Genomic DNA, 21,294 nt, shown 5'->3' with positions numbered 1-21,294 from the left:
AAATAAGCAATTGTGACCAAAATTAGAACGGTCGCAAAATCAGCGATCAAAACAAAGTCAGGCGCATATTTATGGACTGACGGTGGCAAAATTTGCATCCAAATTTTTTGGTGATAATTGGTCGCAAATTTAGCGACCAAAATTGTTTCGGTTGCAAATGTGGCCGTTAGTATTAAAAACGGTCACTTATTTACCGACCACAATTGTTCGGTTGCAACATTACCGACTGATATAAAATCGGTCGCAAAATTATGAACCAATGTTTTTAGGTCATTAGTTAGTCGCAAATGTTTCAACCAAAATTGTGCCGGTTGCAAATATGGCCGGTAGTTTTAAAGAACAGAAAAAAATTAATAAAAATTTTACTTGGTCGCAAATTTACGAGTCAAACTTGTTTGGTTGCAACATTAGTGACCGGAATAAAATCGCTTGCAAAATTAGCAACCAACTTCTTTTTGTCATTAATAGGTCTCAAACGTAGCAACCAAAATTGTTTCGGTTGCAAATGTGGTCGATAGTTTTAAGAAAATTGGAAAAAAATAAAAATAATAAAGAGGTCACGAAAACGGTAGCAATCGAAGTTGTGCACTTAATTTGTATGCTATGTTGCAATCGAAGTTACGAGTTTGACTCTTTTGGATTTAATTTAGTTTTTGTTAGATGTGTAGGCGAATGGATTCTCAATTTAGAGAAGTTACTGCAGCAAAGCAACCCCATTTTTGTTAGTGATCTAGTTCTATCTAAAAAATGTAGATAAATTGGTCGCAAAAAAAACCAATCGCAAAATCGGTTGAAAATAGGTTCGGTTGTGATTGTGGTCGAAAACAGTTCAGTCGCGATTGCGGCCGCAAAAAGTTTGGTTGTGAAATCAGTCGCAAAATTGGTCTTGAGAAATTGGAGTCGCAATTTTGGTTGTAAAAAGCAGTCACAAAACCGACCGCAAAAAAGATTTGGTCGTAAATTCAAACGCAAAATCGATCTCAAAAATATTTTCAGTAGCAAAAAATGCTCGCCGACCAAGGTATAACCGACTGTCAAATCCGGAAACAATTCAGTCGCAAAAGGGCATTCGCCACCGATTTGCGACCGAAACAACGGTTTGCAAATTCCCAATTTTCTAGTAGTGTTCCAACTCGCGTATTCAATTATACGGCTTTAGCGATTGATGTGTTTCAATAAGACATGGTGAACATAAAATGATTAAATGCAATTATAAACATCATATACATTTTGCAATTCAGGTAGTATATATAATTTTAGAAAAAAAAATTTCAAAATAGGAAATTATGTAAGTGTAAAATGATTTCTAAGAGAGAGAAAAGTTGTTGATGATTTATAGGAGATCCGTAATTTGAAACGCCCGATGTCAAGTAACATGTAGACCATGTCAGATTTTGTCTGGTGAGTTCGACAATTACCAGGTGTTCCGCCATTTCAAATGGCGGATCTGATACTTTTTATTCGTATTCCGCCATTTGAAATAGAGGATGTCCTTTTCTGTGATCCGTCAGTTTGACTGGTAAGTCACAATTTCCAACGTAGGTTACGCCTATATGCCAAAATGTATTTTGATAGACATCCGTAATTTTAAATGGCAGATGTCTTGACATCTGTCATTTATGACAAATGTCAATAGTGAATGTACTATGTACTTGACAGACTGACTGGCAACACTGCTTTTTATTTTTATTATTTTTAAAATAACATTATTTAAAAATATAAAAATTTTAATATTAAAAATGTTACTTTGACATCCGTCATTTTATATTGCGGATCTCCTATAAACCATCAACAACTTTTCACTATCCCAGAAATCATTTCACACTTACATGATTTCCTACTGTATTTTTATAACAATAGAATGCTGGCGTGAGAAAATTTTCACTACCTGAATCACTACTACGACCACCAATAAGTAAACAACAGACCACGTAAACTCGGCACCAAGAGACATAGATATTTAATGTAATAACCATAATTTAAAAGCTCAACGTAGGAAACTAAAATATCATCGAGTCATCAACCTAGTTCACCTCATGTTCTTCATATAAACTATAAGATTTCTTAAGTGTTCTCCCTATTGAAGGATTGGGCCAACATATGTCGGCTTTGGAGTACCAGGCCATCCTGAAGTATCGGTTAATGATCCCTTTGTTTCCGGTAGATGAGTCGTGCCCGGTTTGCCGTAAGATTTGTTTGGATTCTTTTGGTGAGCATGCGATTCACTGCAAAGAGTTGCCTGGGTTTAAGTAGAGACATGATTTGGTGATGGATGTTCTATGCGATGTTCTTAAACGAGCCGGAATTTACGCTAAAAAGGAAGCCCTTGTAAACTTTCTTACGGATCCTCAAGAAGGAAGATCTACATTACGACCGGCCGATATTCTTGTTTTTGGGTGGGTAGGGGGAAAACACGCTTGTCTCGACCTCACAGGAGTGTCCCCTCTTATTGGGATTAGGGACAATGGGTTTATAGCAGGCCAGGCAACATTAGGCAACATTGAAGGCGGCATCGGGCAAGGTTGCGAAACACGAGAGAGCTTGTTTGGAGAATCAACACGTGTTTATCCCCTTTGTCTTTGACACTTTTGGTTTCTTAGCTCCGGATGCCGTGGACCTTTTGAATATGGTTCAGAAAGTTGTGCATAGTAACGTATCGGCACATAAGAATCGAAACTTTGTTTTTAGTAGGATTGGGTTTGCTATCCAAAAGGGGGTTGCGGTGCAGCTTGTTGCCCGCTTACCAACCATTTCATTGTAAATCGTTTGGATGTTTCTATGATAATAATTATGAAATGAATTTAAAAAAAAAACTATAATGATGTATTGAAAATTACAATAGATAATCAAAATATATAAAACCTAAATTCAATTGATGGCTCAAAGCATGAAACTAAAGTATCATCAATTCATTAACATAGGTTTGAGCGATTTTAGAAGCAACGAAATAAGACTGTGAACTAGGACTTTAATCTATTTTACCTCAAAGCATGAAACTAAAGTATCATCAATTCATTAACATAGGTTTGAGCGATTTTAGAAGCAACGAAACAAGACTGTGAACTAGGACTTTTATCTATTTTACCTCTTAATCTATCACACTACAAGAATTGTGTATTATGGATTTTGGTTTTGGTGTTTTGGAATTAGCTGAAAAACAGGTTCAAATCCGGAAAATAGCGAAAAAATGCAGCAACATTCAGCTGAATGAAATAATTTTAACCTCTATACCGACAACATGTCGTCGATAAAGATAACATAATAAAATAATATTAAATTCTATACCGACAACATAATATTAAATTCTATACCGACAACATGTTGTCGGTATAGAATTTAATATTATTTTATTCGTTAGTATATACCGACGACATCTTGTTAGTATAGATTTTAAATATTATTTTATTCATTTTCTTATTCCGACGACATGTTGTTGGGATAAAATTTAAATATTAAAATATTCTTTTCTTTTTATTAATGAATAAAACATTTTCTCAAAAATGGTTTTTTAAATATTTATCCCGACGACATGTAGTTGGGAAAGAATTTATGTTTTTTTTCGGGATGAAGCTATTCCGACAACGCATGTTGTCGGGAAAAGTGTGAAAATATTTGTCGGAATAGGTCTGATTTCTTGTAGTGTGATCAATAGAACCGTGAATCACGATTGCGAGAAGGCATGACAAAATCGAGTAGAGAAACTCTTGGGAATCAAAATAGATTGATTGATCACCATAAATCCAATGGGGATTGATATAGATAAAACGACATTCAATTGAACGTAATGATCGCCAGTGGGTTTCACAATTAAGTTGTGAACCGATGAAATTTAAGTTGGCATTCAATTGAAGGATTGAAGCATTAGTAGTTGTAGATAACTACTATAAAATACTAAAGTTTACAACTAATAATACCTACAGTTCTATATTACAAAGTCGCAAGGAAGAATACAGTACAGGCGGCCGGCGGCCCAACCTTGTTGGCGACCAAAGCGAGTTCTAAAGCTAGGGCAATTTAAAAAAAAGAAAGATAAATACCATTAAAAAAACTGCCACAAATTATTTCAAACATAACAGTTCCTACATTATTGTATAAAAATTAGGAAGCATTGAGTATAGAGTAAATTCATGATATGAATATCAGTATAGGGGATGGTTGGAAATTAGCCATACTTTACATTATCAAATTTTACCTAAATGCGGCTCCATTTGTAACATATTTTTCTTAAACTACTATAAGTTCCAATAACATATAGTAGTCTTATATATGAGGTGAAGAACCTCCATACAAACACAAGTACAAATTAAGCATATGCGGAGTAGTCTGTAAATTACATGTACACACATATCAGGAAACAAAATCAATTTGTAACTTCATACAACGCTTAAATTCCAAGAAATAAGGGGTTATAAATAAATACATAGGTCGATTCTCTGCTTCAATGTTGAATATGGCGAAACAAAAAGCACTTACAATGATCGGGGGACACAAAAACGGAGAAAACATAATGCATCGGCTGAATCTGATGGTTGGGGGGGGGATTGCTGAAAAACGATGGAGTATGCAGGTTGGAGTGGCTGCGTGTGTATGTAAATGTCACCCTAGTAGATTGGGCGCGTTTTAAAAGAAGGAAAGAAAAAGTATACTACTGAGTGCTTCAAACCGGGCTAAATTAGTAAGAAACGCAGCACTTAACCACTGTGACAGCCTTGTAGCTTCAAATTTTTATGGTTTCACTCAAGTTTGCGGTTATTGGTGCTTCACTAATATTTAAAAAATCAATGGGTTCCTGTGACACCGATGGTTCTAAGGTGGGTCCGCCCCTACCTGAATGGGCTCATTTGTTAGTAAATTGGTAAAACTATCACTTCTAAATATTCTAATGTGCTGTAGTTAGTTCTTTGCATTCCAAAACTAACTATGACAATAAAAAAGAAACCCTCAATGAGCCAAACGTTTGTAAGTTTACCAACAGAGTCTATATAAACACAAAATCAAAGTGCCATTAAAAATCAACTAGCCTCATCACCTGTAGGACCATCACCAAGCAATTAAAATGTAGAAGGGACCTTCAAGTTTGACGGACGGATGAAACCCTTAGCTTCCAACCTATTCAAAACCTACAAACAAATTTTAACATTATGTTCGCCCGCTTTAGTATAAACGAAACCAGATTCATATCAAAGACACAAATTTTCGAAAGTGAAGTTTACCTTACAACAGTAACCCCCAATTTTGAGCACGTTGACATGGAGAAGCTTGAGTATTAATCCTTTAAGCGTGTCTTCTCCGTGTTCTGCAGTTGGCCCAAGCCAATAATCTAAGTCAGCTTCAACTAAAGATGACACATTCTGCAACAAAAGCCTCTTCGTAGAAACGCCATCATGAATTTTTAGTGACAAAATATTAGGAGCGTTAATTTCGAAATTTTCATCTTCAAATTTACTCCCGTATCCAGATAACACCAGCGTCTTAACGCTCCTTGAGGTGATATTGATCCGCCTGTAACCATAACAATTGTCCAACACCAGGGTTTCCAACACAGGACTACCTGATAATATGTTTGCAATCAAATCTTCATCCAATTTCCCTTTCCAGATACGTAAACTCCTAAGTTTTCGCCAACTGATTGGCCCGGTGGGATTAAATGAACAGCGTGACAATTTCAGATCAGTAAAACTTGAACAGCTGAAAAAAACCTCTTCAAGCGGGAACTCATTTATACGATCCGCATTCCATAACTGCGCACGCCGTAGCGTCAAATTAAGCTCTTCAACGTTACAACTGACAGCATAACGAATCCAATTGTCTATCTGAGATTCAAACCGACTATCGTAGCAGGTATCCAGTATAAATTTCTTGAGTTTCAGTTGACGACGTTGATTTAGAGTTTTATCAACCGAAGAAAATAACTCGGGGCTCACGTCATTGTAATGTACGAATCTGAGCTTAAGAACCGAATGCCAAATATGTTCCCATCGTTTAGAGAGCGCACTTGTTCGAATGGCGTATTTTGTTTCGGGTAAACGAGACAGGATTTCAACAATTAAGGAATCTGGTAACTTACTAATTCCATCTTCATCTTCAAACCGAATCTGTTTCAGGGGTTGATTTTGCCCTTCTTCCACCATCTCTAACGCCACCAAAATTCAGGTTTAAAAAGTAAGCATTGTTATAAATAAGTTTCTAGGGTTTAGCTTTTGATATACATATATATATATATGCTAGTTATAAATTTTGGGCCAAACCCGATCTTTATTAGTTTTAGTGAATATTGTTTTATTTTTAATTTTTCATATTTGTATAAATGTTAGTTTTAACTTACTATTAAGCAATACAAGATATACACATGAAATTCAACTACCATGTCCATATAAGTTTCCAAGTTATCCGGTTTCCATCTATAGAATTGTCAAATAATTCACTAAGAGCATTCTCATCCCGATCTCCATTCACATCTTTATAATTACACTACAAAACAATACATTTATCGTTCAATTAAATAATATTACTTTATACATTTATCATTACAGTTTTTCTCTCTCATCCACTCACAACCAATTCAATAAATATTAAAAAATAAATAGGGCAAACAATGTTTCCCCAAATTTACAAAAAATCACTACATTTTCTCTCTCCACCCTATTATTTACACTCATAACCACTTAAAACTTCACCCTATAATTTACAAACTCTCATCACATCAATATAGGGAGTTGGTTAATAATGCTCTAATTAATATTCTCTAGAATCATAACCTCATTAATTAATGTTTTCTATAACCATAACCAGCTATTTCCTTTCACGTTATTTAAAAACCGATTTTGACCACAATTAATTATTTATAGGAATATTGGTTTTAAATATTCTTAACTATACCCTATTGGTAAATAACAGTCCCAACTTCAAACTTGGTTGGTGGCGGTCCCAACTAAAGGGGTATTTGTTTTTAACGGATCACGACATAACAGATGTTAACTCTGTTAGTCTGATGCTTATGTGGTATGCCTAGTTGGCAAAATTTATATCAAGTGGCAGATTACGTGGCGTCTGATGCTGAGTAGGCAACTTTGTTGGACCCATCACTAAACCCATCATCTTCATCATATGATCTTCTTCAACCTAACAAAAAATAACTCCACTCTTTGCAACCCACAACCACCACAACACCACCAATCCACCACCCATGCAACCATCGTTGGAACCCCGACCACCACCATGCCCATCCCCTGCAACCACCACTAGAAACCACAACTCCCATCATTATCACTGGCGATGGAGATCCAAACAGATTTTGTCGGTCGACCTTTATACCTACAACTTCCGGCCATCTTCTCCGACCACCACCTGCAACCGTCCATCCTCTCTGACCACCCCTACGAATGCCATCTTCTCCAGCCACCACCTACCATTATTTCTATACCTACAACTTCCGGCAATCTTCTCCGACCACCACCTGCAACTGTCCATCTTCTCTGACCACCCCTACGAATGCCATCTTCTCCTGCAGCCACCACCTACCATTATTTTTTGTTGAGTAGTTGCTTTCGTAGATTCTCAACGGAAAATCATCCCCCACTTATGAGCTCTTCGAAACCTCAATCCCCAACTCCAGCGACCTGCAACTCACAAACCCCCTGAAATCGTTATTCTGATCTGTATAAGAACCAGATCCACTCTAAACCTTGCCGGAGTTCTGCCCTAATCAAAAAGCTTAACCATCCTCGCCAGAAACCACCTACACTTGATATTCCGATTGCTTGTATTTAGGGTTTGAGACAATGGTCCTTTAATGAGCAGGGTAGCAGTGGTGGTGGTCCGCGTGAGTCAGGAGGCGGTGGTCGGTGGGTTCAAATCATGTTGAATGAAGTTGAAAGGTGTGTGGGTTTGAAGATCTGGTTTTGGTTTGAAGATCTGGGTTTTTTGGTTTTGGTTTGAAGATATGAAATTATAATTGCCATGTAAGCTACCACATAAGACATAATTTGACAACAAAGCGTGCCATGTAATCAAGTTTTTTCCAACTAGGCGTGCCACATAAGCATAAGACTAACGGAGTTAACATCCGTTAGTCACGGCCGTTTAAAAACAAATACTCGTGTAGTTGGGACCGCCACCAACCAAGTTTGAAGTTGGGACTGCTATTTACTAATAGGGCATAGTTGGGATTATTTAAAATCAATATTCCTTATTTATAACTGATTTTGTGTTCACTTTTTAGTATAAGTATTATTTTAGCAATTCAATGATTTGTAAAACATTTTTTCATTCCACCATTTATACATATTTTTTCCTACATCTTGTGGTTTTCCTACGAATGCCATCTTCTCCAGCCACCACCTACCATTATTTCTATACCTACAACTTCCGGCAATCTTCTCCGACCACCACCTGCAACTGTCCATCTTCTCTGACCACTCCTACGAATGCCATCTTCTCCTGCAGCCACCACCTACCATTATTTTTTGTTGAGTAGTTGCTTTCGTAGATTCTCAACGGAAAATCATCCCCCACTTATGAGCTCTTCGGAACCTCAATCCCCAACTCCAGCGACCTGCAACTCACAAACCCCCTGAAATCGTTATTCTGATCTGTATAAGAACCAGATCCACTCTAAACCTTGCCGGAGTTCTGCCCTAATCAAAAAGCTTAACCATCCTCGCCAGAAACCACCTACACTTGATATTCCGATTGCTTGTATTTAGGGTTTGAGACAATGGTCCTTTAATGAGCAGGGTAGCAGTGGTGGTGGTCCGCGTGAGTCAGGAGGCGGTGGTCGGTGGGTTCAAATCATGTTGAATGAAGTTGAAAGGTGTGTGGGTTTGAAGATCTGGTTTTGGTTTGAAGATCTGGGTTTTTTGGTTTTGGTTTGAAGATATGAAATTATAATTGCCATGTAAGCTACCACATAAGACATAATTTGACAACAAAGCGTGCCATGTAATCAAGTTTTTTCCAACTAGGCGTGCCACATAAGCATAAGACTAACGGAGTTAACATCCGTTAGTCACGGCCGTTAGAAACAAATACTCGTGTGGTTGGGACCGCCACCAACCAAGTTTGAAGTTGGGACTGCTATTTACTAATAGGGCATAGTTGGGATTATTTAAAACCAATATTTCTTATTTATAACTGGTTTTGTGTTCACTTTTTAGTATAAGTATTATTTTAGCAATTCAATGATTTGTAAAACATTTTTTCATTCCACCATTTATACATATTTTTTCCTACATCTTGTGGTTTTCCTACGAATGCCATCTTCTCCAGCCACCACCTACCATTATTTCTATACCTACAACTTCCGGCAATCTTCTCCGACCACCACCTGCAACTGTCCATCTTCTCTGACCACCCCTACGAATGCCATCTTCTCCTGCAGCCACCACCTACCATTATTTTTTGTTGAGTAGTTGCTTTCGTAGATTCTCAACGGAAAATCATCCCCCACTTATGAGCTCTTCGGAACCTCAATCCCCAACTCCAGCGTACATGTTCGTATATATAGGTTTACAAACGCTGCAATCAACAGTCGTGACTGTTGTTTATAACTGTCTAAACATAACCGTCATAACCCTAACAATTTGTACGCTACCTATTTTAATATTTACATAACTAACCCTGCACTAATAATAATTACATAAACAAATAAACTAATTATATCCTAAGTATATATGTGATTAAAACTTCAAGATCCATCTATATTAAGCCAAAACATAAAAGATCAATTCTGTTCAAGAATAAAAAAAATTTAAAAAGAAAGTTAAACTAATTACACAGCTGAGCCGGGGAAAATCATCTACTTTTCTTGATCACTGCCTAAAATTGTAGTTGTCGTTAGGCTGAATAAAACACAGTAAAAAAAACTAGAAGAAAAACATAAGCAAACTAATTTACTAGAACATAGCATCTGTTGGAATAACAGATCAATTGCAGCAAAACTAAAGAACGAATTGAAGCAAAAGACTCTTTAGTCTTTATACTATTGATTGAATCAGAGTACTTGACAAAAGGAAATAAACCTCTCTTAAATAGAGGATACAAAGCAACGGTTCTATGCAGAAGAACCTGACTCAACAAAACAAACCTGACTAACAACTTATTCAAAAGAGAATTAACTTATTCTCAAACTTCAAAATAACAAATGATAAAAAAGGACCAGCAATGCTTCCATCATGCGAGTCTTGAATCAATTTTCATCAGCATCATCCTCCCCTCCACTGCTGGTAATAGTATCGATCTCCTCATCATCATCCTCCAATCCAATGCTGGTAATAGCATAATATTAGGAAATAATCTTTTGTATTATATTTTGTATCTTGGTATTTATTTGTGTAATCTTTATTTTGGTAATTCTCCTAGAATAATGGAGAGTTTGTTTGTAATTCTTCTATATATTGAATTATCCTCAACAAAGATTGGTGAGGTTGTTTTACCAAATCATATTGCTCATCATCATCCTCCTCCAGTCTACTTGGGGCGAAAGCATCAATTCAGTCTTGTAACTGAAAGCAGCAGACAATTAAGAGTTTCTTCTTGCATAATAATAACATGGCTCACTGATTACTCATACAGGAACATCAAATCCATTAAAAAAACACAAAAACAAAACTCCATTTTAAGAAGCTGAAACATAATCAGAAACTTAAACCCAAACAAGATATTACAACGAAAATCTGAGAGAAGATTCAGAGTCGTGATTAACCAACAACGATGATTGGGAAGTCTTAAATATTGAAAATATGCAATTGGAATGAACTATGAAGACACCACTAATTTAGCATGAACCTAGATTCTAATCAATCAATCAAGCCCTGTATATCCCACCGCATAGCACGCTATCGGTAGGGTCAGGGGAGGGTGGGAAGTAGGCAAGTCTTTCCTCTATCCGTGAGAATAAAGAGGTTGCTTCCATAGAGACCGCCGACTCATAAAGCCACATGCAGGTAAAGAGAGTAAACATACATCCTACAAGCAAAGACACTTAGCAATATATAGATATATAGCAAACTACCAAATAGCAAGGAATCTGTAACCTACTAAGAATAGGGCATAAGAAGCAAAAAGCAGCATCAAACAAAATATATACATAAACAAGGAGTCGGGCTAGCCAACTAGACCCTAAATACAAAGGTAATTCTAAAGTAACATTAATCAACTAACCTTATCAGCAAAACGGTCAAGAACCTTCAAGTTCGATGGAAAAACAAAGCCTTCAAGTTTTAACTGAGCGAAAGCCTACAAACAAAAAATGAAAACGAATGTTAATATTCTTTAGTTTTTAAATGGAAACAAATTAACAAAAGAAATACAACTTTACATCAAAGCAATAAGGCCTGATTATGAGATCCTTCACATGGCGAAGACTGAGTATAAATCCTTTAAGCATTTCTTCTTCACAGTTTGCGCCATAATTAATATAATGTAACTCCGCTTCTACTAAAGAAGACACATCTAGCAACAAAAGCCTACTGAATTTCATTTTTCTTTCAATTGTTAGTGACAAAATATTAGGAGCATTGATTTCAACATCACTACCCAAATATCTAGAGAACACCAAGTTCTTAACACTCTTTGAGGTAATATTGACCCGCCTAAAACCATCACATTGGTCCAACACAAGAATTTCCAATACAGGACTTCCCAATAATATGTTTTCAATAAGAACTTCATCCAACTTCCCGTAAGTAATGCACAAACTCCTAAGGTTTTTCCAGCTAATCGCCCCCGTGGGATTAAACATACAGCCTACCAATGCCAGATCGGTAAAACATGAGTTCATGAAAAATAACTCATCCAGCGGAAACAAAGGTTGGCATCCCATATTCCATAACGCAAAATCAAGGTCTTCAACGTTACAATTGATAGCATAATGAAGCCAATTGCGGACCTGAGAATCAAACTGAGTATCGTAGTCGCTATACGAGACTTCGAATTTCTTGAGCTTCAATTGGGGGCGTTGGGTTAAGGTTTTGTCGACGAAAGAATAGAAATTGGAGCTCGCGTCAGTTCGACGAGGATATGGGAAAACTAGATTAGGAACCTGATGCCAAACATGTTTCCATCGTTTGGAGAGTGACAATGTTCTAGTGGCGTATATTGTTTCGGGTAAACGAGAAAGGATTTCAACAAGTAAGCAATCTGTTAACTTACTGATTCGATCTTCATCATCTTCCGCCATATCAAATGCAGCGACAGAAGATAGATACACCGGTATTAAATACGATTTTTTAGGGTTTGGTGTTATATATATACGATTTTATAATTTCAGGCCCAACCAGGTATTTAACAGGATTTAGCATAATACATTAATACTACATTGGTTTTAATGAATAAAATGTTTTTAGTTAATCAATGATAAATATGGTTATCACGACTAACTATTGTATGACAGTTGGCCTTGTGATCCAATGGCATGGGTTGACGGCTATGACTTGGGATTTTAGGGTATCAAGTTCGAAACATGTCTTAAAGGGGTCTTTATCAAAGTGGTAGAATTCCTCCTTGATGGTGTTCTTGGGTGAGTAATTAGGACTGGAGCGTCAAAATCAGCATGGACAGAAGACATCACGTCTCGCCGTCTTGGGAAAACTCACAGTGAGTATTAGGGAGGTTCCACGCATTGTTAAAAGAAAAACTACTCTATGCATACCTGAAACACCCGATACTATCATTTGTAGTGGAAATACTATCATTATAGTGGAAATTCTGTATGACTTGTGAATTGTGATCTACCTGGATGTGGCTCACGTGATAACCTCAATCAACCACATATTTGTTCATTTCTTGTTGAAAATATATGTATGTCATCTTCAATTCAATAGCAAACATAATAGTTTATAGAGATATTTACTAGATGTGTATTATAAGCTTGTTGGTGATACTGATAGCGTTGCCATGGAATCAAGTGAAAGTTGTAGGGCTGCAGTGCAAGTTAAAGAGAGATACATATATATCGCTTGGTTGTTCATGAGAAGAAAGATACATTCGGGTGAAATGTACACATCACTCATAAGCTCGTAACACTATTAAAGTGACAATAATTATATTTATTTCATTCCATGACATAACAAGTACACAATTGTTTATAAATAAAAAGATAACAATAAACACTTCATCAAATAACAAATAAGTTCTTTATAATATATAGGTTTCCCACTGTATCGAACAGGGAAAAGTCCTAGATATGGATATGTATTTAAAAATTTATATTTATTCTGAAACAAACTATTTAGAAAATTACTCAGTAGGTTAGAAGAAAAACACTAAAGGAATTAGAATTGGAATTTGTAACACTAGTCAATTTCAGGTTAACTCCGTTAATTCGAACTCCGTTAATTCAAACTTAAGATCACTTGATCTATAACGCACATCTCATTACATTTAAACTAGGGTTTTAAATGACGCTTGACAATCACTACACATGTAGTCTTTCGGGATTGCACCGAAACGCAAACGAGTTGACTCAAACCATTGGTGAACAAACGACAAACATCAAAACAATAAATATTTGATAATTATGTGTTAAGTTTATGTATTATTTGATATTTATATGTAGAACATTAACTCAAGATGCAAAAGTCTATTTTATGCTAGAAAAGTAATAACTAAAAGTAGAGGGGCCATTGTGTAATATGATTATTATTAAATAATATTAACAAAACCCTAGCCTCCCTCTCCCCTCATACGATCGGCCCCCCTCTCCCTCACACCCCCTTGCGACGGCAGCCACCACCACCACCATATCACTTCCGTTTTGACCTCGTTTTTCATAATCAGAGCATCCCGCACTTGTTTCTAGTCATCCCTCACCTTCCGCTTGATTGTTTCTGCGTTTTTAAGTTATAAACATAAACCCTATTTTTCGAATATCATGTGTTAAGTGTTCATATGCTTTGTTTTGATTAGATGATGCTTGATTATGCTTCGGTTATTGATTTAAATGATCATGTGTGATTTTGAACAGTGAAAGATTGTTAGATCATTGATTGTTCGTAAACCCTAGAGGGTTTACTACTGATTTTTATGGATAATTATGTTTATTGCATGTTTGGGGATATGTCGTATGCTTAGGATGCATGCTAGACGATTGTGTGTGCTTGCTGATTTTTGACAGCAGAGATAGTTAAACTTGAAAGAGGTGTAACTTGTTAAATATGAAACCAAACTGGACTATTTATGAGTCTAAAAGGTAGTACTCTGAGTCTAGTTTTCAGAAAACCCAACCACGCCTGATTTGGAGGTGTTTTGGTTGCTCAAACGATTTAAATGTGATCAAAGGTCAAAACTGGTACTGGACAGATTGTTAAGTTATGTTTAGACGACTGTAACTGAATTTTAATGTGGTAATTGGTGGAAATTATTAACACTAAAGTGTACTAGGTTGAGTCTAGTTTCTATAAAGTCCAAGTTTGTAATTTTTGGACGTGTAAAAGTTAACTTTTATTATTTTACAAAACTGAAGTGCAAGTCTGAATTGTGAGGTCTGCTGTTAGGCTGTTTTGTAATTGTCATATCTCATAAACTACAAGACCAAATGGGTTAGTTCCACTTCTGGAAGCTAACATATTGAGTTAAGAATCTAACCCAATTGGTTTTGCATTAATTGTAATTACCATTTAACGGGAATAACAAATATCATTCTGTTGCGCATGATTTTGACTGTTGTGAGTTACTGTAATGTTTTGGTCTTTGTGAGAAAACTATGTGGAATAAAAATACAATAAAAATAGTTATGGAAACCTAACTCATGTATGCTTTTGTGACGATTTTTGGTGAATTAATTGATATGTTATGATCTGTTGAATAGAGTAATATTTCAAGTAGAAATCTGTCTTGATAAAACTAGCTGCTGAACTATGTGAAAATACATGAAACGTGCTTGTTGTTAGATAATTGCTATGTTTTTGACTAAATTGCCCTTGTGGGGAATGATTGCTAGTAATGTGTAATGTTAGTACTTGATACTTATGTAGTTGTTTACACATGAAACGTGTCACCAATGTGTTTGTCGAGTCACACATAATTCACAAACGAAACACGAAACGTATCTCATGCATAGGTATTATGTGTCGAGTCTAGAGACTCAATAATAGTTCCAACACTTAGAAAATCTCATTCTTGTTTTAGAACGCTAGTGAGGATTTTCTGTAACGCGCATCTCTCGGTTGACTTGTTTTTGAATTCTTCGCAAACAGTGAGTTTCACGTTCCCCTTTTACTCTTTTAAACGTTTTTACTTGGGGGAGATAACATACTCCAAAACGTTTTAGATGTTGTTATTAATTATATATCACTTGTAAGGCTAAGTGGCAAGCGAACCAACTAAAGTCCTTCATAACATCGAACCGTTTAATATTTGGATAATAGCGAGTCACTGTTGAGTAGTACTACTGGGTTTTACAAACCCCACCCAACTCTAAACTCGACTGGAGGTCGAGTGGGTGTAATTTTGGCTAACACATTTTCCATGGTCGTGGTAGACATGGTGGCAAGGCAATTGATAAACAGTCAGCTTCGGTGTCGAACACTTAGTAATACTTGTTTTATAGGCTAGCTACCTATCGATATATAATTGACATAACATTATCTGGTAACGCAAACGCAAAACGCAAACAGTTTCTTTATTTATATATGTGAACTCACCAACCCCGTGTTGACACTTTTAGTATGTTATTCTCAGGTAGCCGAGGCGGGCGCGCGGTATAGGAACATGCATTTCCATTGAACTCTATCGTTTTTTTTTGCAAACTTGTTTTTAAACTGTTATTAATTGGGTTTTAAGTCGTCCTGTGTGACGCAACACTTGGTTTATGAATTTACGCTTCCGCACTTATTTAAACTTAAATGTTTTCGTGGTTTGAAAACTTTATTTATGGTGTTTGATTATAACTAATGATTCCGATCCTGTTAGTTCATACCCTCTGACGGTAAAACTCCGTTAGTGGATTTTGAGGGTGTGACAGAATTTGAATTTGAATTTGAATTGGAATTGGAATGGAATGTTTGAAAATCCTTTCATGTGTTTGGTTGGTTTATATGCTATTGGAATTGAAATCTTCTCCATTTTATATATCTTCCTACAATCTACTAACATATAAATAATAAAATAACAAAAAAAATGATAATTTAAAAAAGTCTAAAAAAATAAATATCCGAAAATTAATCAAAAAATAGAAAACTTATTCAATCAAAAAGTATTATGTTTTTTAAACACAAAACAAAAATTAAATTATAATAATAATAATAATAATAATAATAATAATAATAATAATATGCTTTTTCATGGGGGACTGCATCAAGTATTGACCGAGTAGTTGTTGTTTGATTATAATAATAATAATACTAATAATAATATATAATAATAATAATATATGATTCATCTTCTTCGTGAGTTCTGTAACTAAAACACACACACAAAACCCTAACCGGTGGTAGAGTAGAACGACGACGGAGAAGAATGACGGTGGAGGTAGACGAGCAAGATGGTGGTTTACGGTGGTAGAGAATGGCGGTGAAGCATGGTGGTGGAGGGAGGCGGTGAAGCAGAGTCAGTGGTAATGATGAAGGTTTTAAAAAAAACATTCCTTGATATTCCTTTCAAACCTGGAGGGATTTTAAAATCTTATGAAAATGGGATTTGATGGGATTCTCTTTCCATTCCAATTTCAGTTAATAGTGAAACGAACACATGAATATGTGGGATTTAAAATCCCATTCCATCCAATTCCATTGAATTCCGTGAAACGAACACGCCCTAAATATCAATATTATGATTTTATCAACTAAACTCGATTTAATTGAAAACAATTGAGGACCTTCTACAACAAATTAGGAGCCTAATTCTAACATTATTAAAAATACAAAATCAAACTAGATATTGAAGTTTTTTTACAAAACTGGGGGGAACCGAGATAACTCGTTAGGTGACTCGGTGTGAACAGGATGAGGTTCCAATAAATACAGCTTTGGTTAGATCTTTTATTTAGTAGCAAATATCTATTAACTTTTTTTTTTGAACGGCCAATTTCAGTAACAGTCCACTCAACTCGAGCCAAGACTATGTTGTCTTAACACCTATTACATACATTATTATTTTACACTCTTTATTCTTTAACTAAATGCAAAATAGACTGGCCAGTTTAGGTTAGAGAGTTGAGGTAATCATCCATTTTTCTTGCATCCAAATTTAGTTAGTGTAGTTAGACTTAATAACTACTGTAAAAATTAAAACTAAATAGAAAATATGTAAACATCAAAGATTGAATTTCAAGTCTTGGATCACAAGTATAGCTTTCTAATACAACATATAACCTGACTCGGCTCATTTGTTAGTAAACCGGTAAAATTATCACCTCTAATGTTCTGTAATTTGTTCTTTGAAGATACCAGTTTTTTTACTAATTATGACAATCCATCGGGCCCTTTAAGATGGAAAACATGTGTGAGATTTGAACCAACACTATTAACTTGTTTAACCGTTAAATCATTTAATTGCGTTTTCAACAAAAATCCAGAGACAATCAGATGAAACTATGGTTGTTATTTGTTAAGTAAGAGCTGAAAACATGGTATGTTATGGAAGTCAAACATTTAACAGAAAAATTATCATTGAAATATGAGAGCCACAGACTAGATGCCTTGGAAAGTTGGAATACACAAACAAAGTGTAAATTAACAATTACCGTAATTAGGGCAATCATTCTTAAGAATCCGCTAAATCGAAATCAGTTTGGGTAACAAACTTGATTAACAAAGTGTAATCAAACATGAATTTAATTACCTTTACTTATAGGACCGTTTATCAAAGTATAGCATCAAGGACCTTCAAGTTCGATACGAATTGAAACCTTTAGCTTCCAAACAAGCAAGGACCTACAAAAAAAATTAGGAAATGAAAACAAATGTCAATACAAAAAAAAAAGTAAATAAACCTTCAAACAGGAAATCCCAATTTTGAGGTCCTTGACATGGAGAAGGTTGAGCAAAAATCCTTTGAGCATCTCTTCTTCGGCTTCTTCACGGTTTGTCTCATTATGCCCAAAACGTTTCCTATAATCTAAGGCAGCTTCAACTACAGAAGACACATTGATCAACAAAAGCTTCTGCAAAATCAATTCATCTTGAATTCCCTTTGACGTTTTTCCGCCCACGCTTTAACTTGTTCAAGTGTTTGGCGGGGGAGCCTCGTCTGTTGTCTTTCCACCTGGGTATCAATGAATCCCAGGGGAGGATTGTTTACTGCACTTGCCCCGGCTCGGGTAACCGGGGTAGTGTTCGTAAAATTTGTGTGCTCGCCGGTGTTCCTCCCAGTAGCTGGGGTTGTGATTACCGGGGTTTCTTGGTTACTCCCTGGCTTGGGGACCTGAGTAACGTTAACCATCTTTTCGGAGGTTTTGAAAAAACTGAGAATTAGTTCTAGCTTTTATGCACGGATGGCGTCAATGAAGAAACACTAATTGACCCCGGGCAGATTACGGATAATCTGGGGGTTAAATAGATATTTCCCACGAGGGTTAGTTCCGGCAAAGATGGTTGTTCTTCTGATGACCTGCAAAACAGACACCGTGAGCTTGTCACTGAGAAGGGGGGGTACCTCCTTGTGACCACCCTCCGGCGTGAGAATCAGACTAGATTGCTCTTGAATATAAGTGTATATTAAGAGATTGCTAGAGAAGATAAGATAATGAGGTATCAGATAATGTAATGTGTCCATACCATTCCAAGGTGTTGGAGTATTTATAGCCGAAGGTAGGTTTCCAAGAAGGTACAGCCGGCTGAATAGTATTCATGTTCTGCCAACTGTGGGCTACGCACGTGCCATGCTGGTGGTTGGTGGGTAGGCAGCGGCTGATAGTGACCAGGCCGGCTGTGTACTATTCATGTTCCACCAACTGCAGGCTACGCACGTCCTCCGACAGGTTGGTGAGTAGGCAGCGGCTGATAGTGACATACAGTACAAGAGCGTGCTGCTCGTCATACTGTTGTCGGTGAGCTGTCGTATCTTTGGTCAGATCTTTTATCCATACCTCGTCAGGTACGGTACAAAAGATCCTCCAGTATCGTACGGACTGGCTCATTTGTGCGGGAGTGTCCCCGGCTTTGTGCGGGAGTGTTCCCGGCTTGCTCACTCCTTCAGGTGACATTACTGAATTATTTAAGAGTTAAGTGCCTTGTGCGTGTAACCTTGCTGCGCGGGTAGCCTTCCCTGATGGCTAGTATCCGTTGCTGCGGGAACAGGCGGAGTACGTCGACCATTGGGCGGCTTTTCCTGCGGGAACAGCTTGCGTACTGCGCGTAAGGACGTCACGTCTCTGAGCATGGTGGGTCCTGCGGATCCAGTTGGTTTCTGCGCAGACGTCTCTTCAAGGTGAGTCTCGAGTTTAGCCTTTGCGTAGACGTCCCTGTTGAAGGTGAGTCTTGCGGGTTCAACTGCGCAGACGTCCCTCTTTGAGGTGAGTCTTGCGGGTCCAACTGGGCTCTGCTGGGACCTACCTCTTCACGATGCATGTATCCAGAGAACACCAATGTTTTTACACTCTTTGAGGTTATATTGAGCCGCATATAACCATAGCAATTATTCAACACCAGAGTTTCCAATACAGGGCTACCGGATAATATATTCTCGAAACCTTCATCTAATTTCCCATTCCAAATATCTAAACTCCTGAGGTTTTTCCAACTAATCGCCCCAGTAGGATTAAATGCACAGCCTGACAATGTCAGATCTGTAAACGAACAGTTGAAAACAAACTGATCAAGAGGAAATTCAGCTACACGCTCCACATTCCGTAACGTCAAATTGAGGTCTTCAACGTTGCAATTCACAGCGTAATGAATCCAATTTCTGACATGAGATTCAAAGCGATGGTTGTAGCGGCTATGCAGTCTGAATTTCTTGAGCTTCAATCGACAACGTTGAGTTAGTGCTTTGTCGACGAAAGAGAAGAAATCAGGACTCACGTGATAGTGAGTTACGTAAGGATGTAGGAAAGCGAGATTATGAAGCGTAGTCCAAAGATGTTTCCATCGTTTGGAGAGTGTTCCTGTTCTAATGGCATCTTTTGTATCGGGTAAACGATAAATAATTTCAACAAGTAAGCAATCTGGTAACCTACTAATTCGATCTTCATCTTCGTCTTCTTTTTCAAATCGAATCTGTTTCAAATGTTGATTTTGTCCTTCTTCCACCATTTCTAACGCCGACAGCAGAAACTTGAAAGACCAATATTCACAAGAAGCAAATTAGGCGAAGAAGATGAGAAAGTAGCATCTAGTTGTTATCTTTGCATACAAACGATCTAAGTCTTCGTTTCTGCCTAATTTTAGAAAGAGAGAGAAATAAGTTAGTCGTATTTTGGCTGGACTTTGAAATAAATGTCAACATCACATGTAGGCTATTTTGACTTTTCTTAATAGACTTGTGTATATGTATATATCAACACGGAGTAGCCGGCCGACAAAAACCGAAATGGATGGCAATTGCATGGGTTTGGATCGGGTATTGGTAATCTAAATCGCATACCGGATTGTAAAAGCAGGCTTATGTTACAGACTAAAACCATTGTAAGGTATGAGATTTTTCTCATATCGGTTGTATGGGCGTAACTAATGTGGAGTTTATAAATTAAATAGATTCTCTCACCCATTATACTAGTCTTTTTGGTTAAAATATTCTTTTTGATTTGTAACATTGATATCATAGCCAACCTCTAAGTAGTAGCCTGGAGATATTATAGGAGCGGTGGCCAATTCAGCCAAGAAGCGGTTTGGGTAAGAAACCATTGTAAACCTTTTCAAACATATCAGTATATATTATTTTAAAAAAGAAACCGTTGTAACCCTTTCCAATCATTCTAATATATATTCCTTAAAAATGAAACCGCTCTAAACGCATCAAAATACAAATCACAGCCTACATATATTGCTTAAAGAAATCGTCTTCTTCATTTCCACTCAAGCTTTCATCACACATTCATGGAAGTACAAAATTTTTGATATTTTTCACATTTATTGCTATTATACTTGCTTATTATTTAACTTTTAACACATAATTTCTTTATATTACCCAAAAATAGTGTTTTCAATTATTTCTAGCAAACAAATAAATACATTAATAAGCTACGAACCCAGCTTGAACTCTGTATAAGCTAAACGAACCGAGCTCAAGCCTAGTCGAGCTCGGGCTCGGCTAGTTTGCACCCCTATTTATACATGTATATATTCAGTCAAGCTCGAGCCTAGTCAAGCTCAATCTCAGACCTGGACTTAGTTGGCTTGTTTGCATCCCTATTTATAC

General features: G+C 36.7%; 2 protein-coding genes across 2 annotated transcripts; both read right to left on the bottom strand.

The window, feature by feature from the left end:
• Positions 1 to 4,887: 4,887 nt before the first annotated feature.
• On the bottom strand, positions 4,888 to 6,168 carry LOC143578935 (F-box/LRR-repeat protein 25-like). Its single transcript, XM_077062382.1, has 2 exons — positions 5,214 to 6,168; positions 4,888 to 5,120 (listed from the first exon to the last, which is right to left on the bottom strand). The coding sequence occupies exons 1-2, from the start codon at positions 6,129 to 6,131 to the stop codon at positions 5,052 to 5,054; spliced, it is 987 nt and encodes a 328-aa protein (XP_076918497.1). The 5' UTR covers positions 6,132 to 6,168; the 3' UTR covers positions 4,888 to 5,051.
• A 4,018-nt stretch (positions 6,169 to 10,186) lies between these two features.
• LOC143578940 (uncharacterized) lies at positions 10,187 to 20,189 on the bottom strand. Its single transcript, XM_077062386.1, is given in 7 exon segments — positions 10,187 to 10,265; positions 10,571 to 10,623; positions 11,161 to 11,235; positions 11,318 to 12,213; positions 17,846 to 17,870; positions 17,930 to 18,181; positions 19,491 to 20,189. Coding segments are annotated over 7 exon segments (2,079 nt in total).
• Between the last annotated feature and the right edge of the window lie 1,105 nt (positions 20,190 to 21,294).

The sequence above is a fragment of the Bidens hawaiensis genome, unplaced genomic scaffold (assembly GCF_021521415.1).
Source record: "Bidens hawaiensis isolate Kalapana, Puna unplaced genomic scaffold, B.hawaiensis_p1.1 tig00029399_1, whole genome shotgun sequence".
Taxonomy (NCBI): Eukaryota; Viridiplantae; Streptophyta; class Magnoliopsida; order Asterales; family Asteraceae; genus Bidens; species Bidens hawaiensis.
Note: the sequence above shows the minus strand (reverse complement) of the source record. Positions and strands in the feature narration are given on the sequence as shown.

Excerpts from the sequence above, each read along its gene's own strand:
- LOC143578935 (XM_077062382.1), bottom strand. The coding sequence starts at position 6,131 with ATGGTGGAAGAAGGGCAAAATCAACCCCTGAAACAGATTCGGTTTGAA. Across the intron at positions 5,121-5,213 it reads TTGGGGGTTACTGTTGTAAG|GTTTTGAATAGGTTGGAAGC; the intron begins GTAAACTTCACT and ends ATTTGTTTGTAG.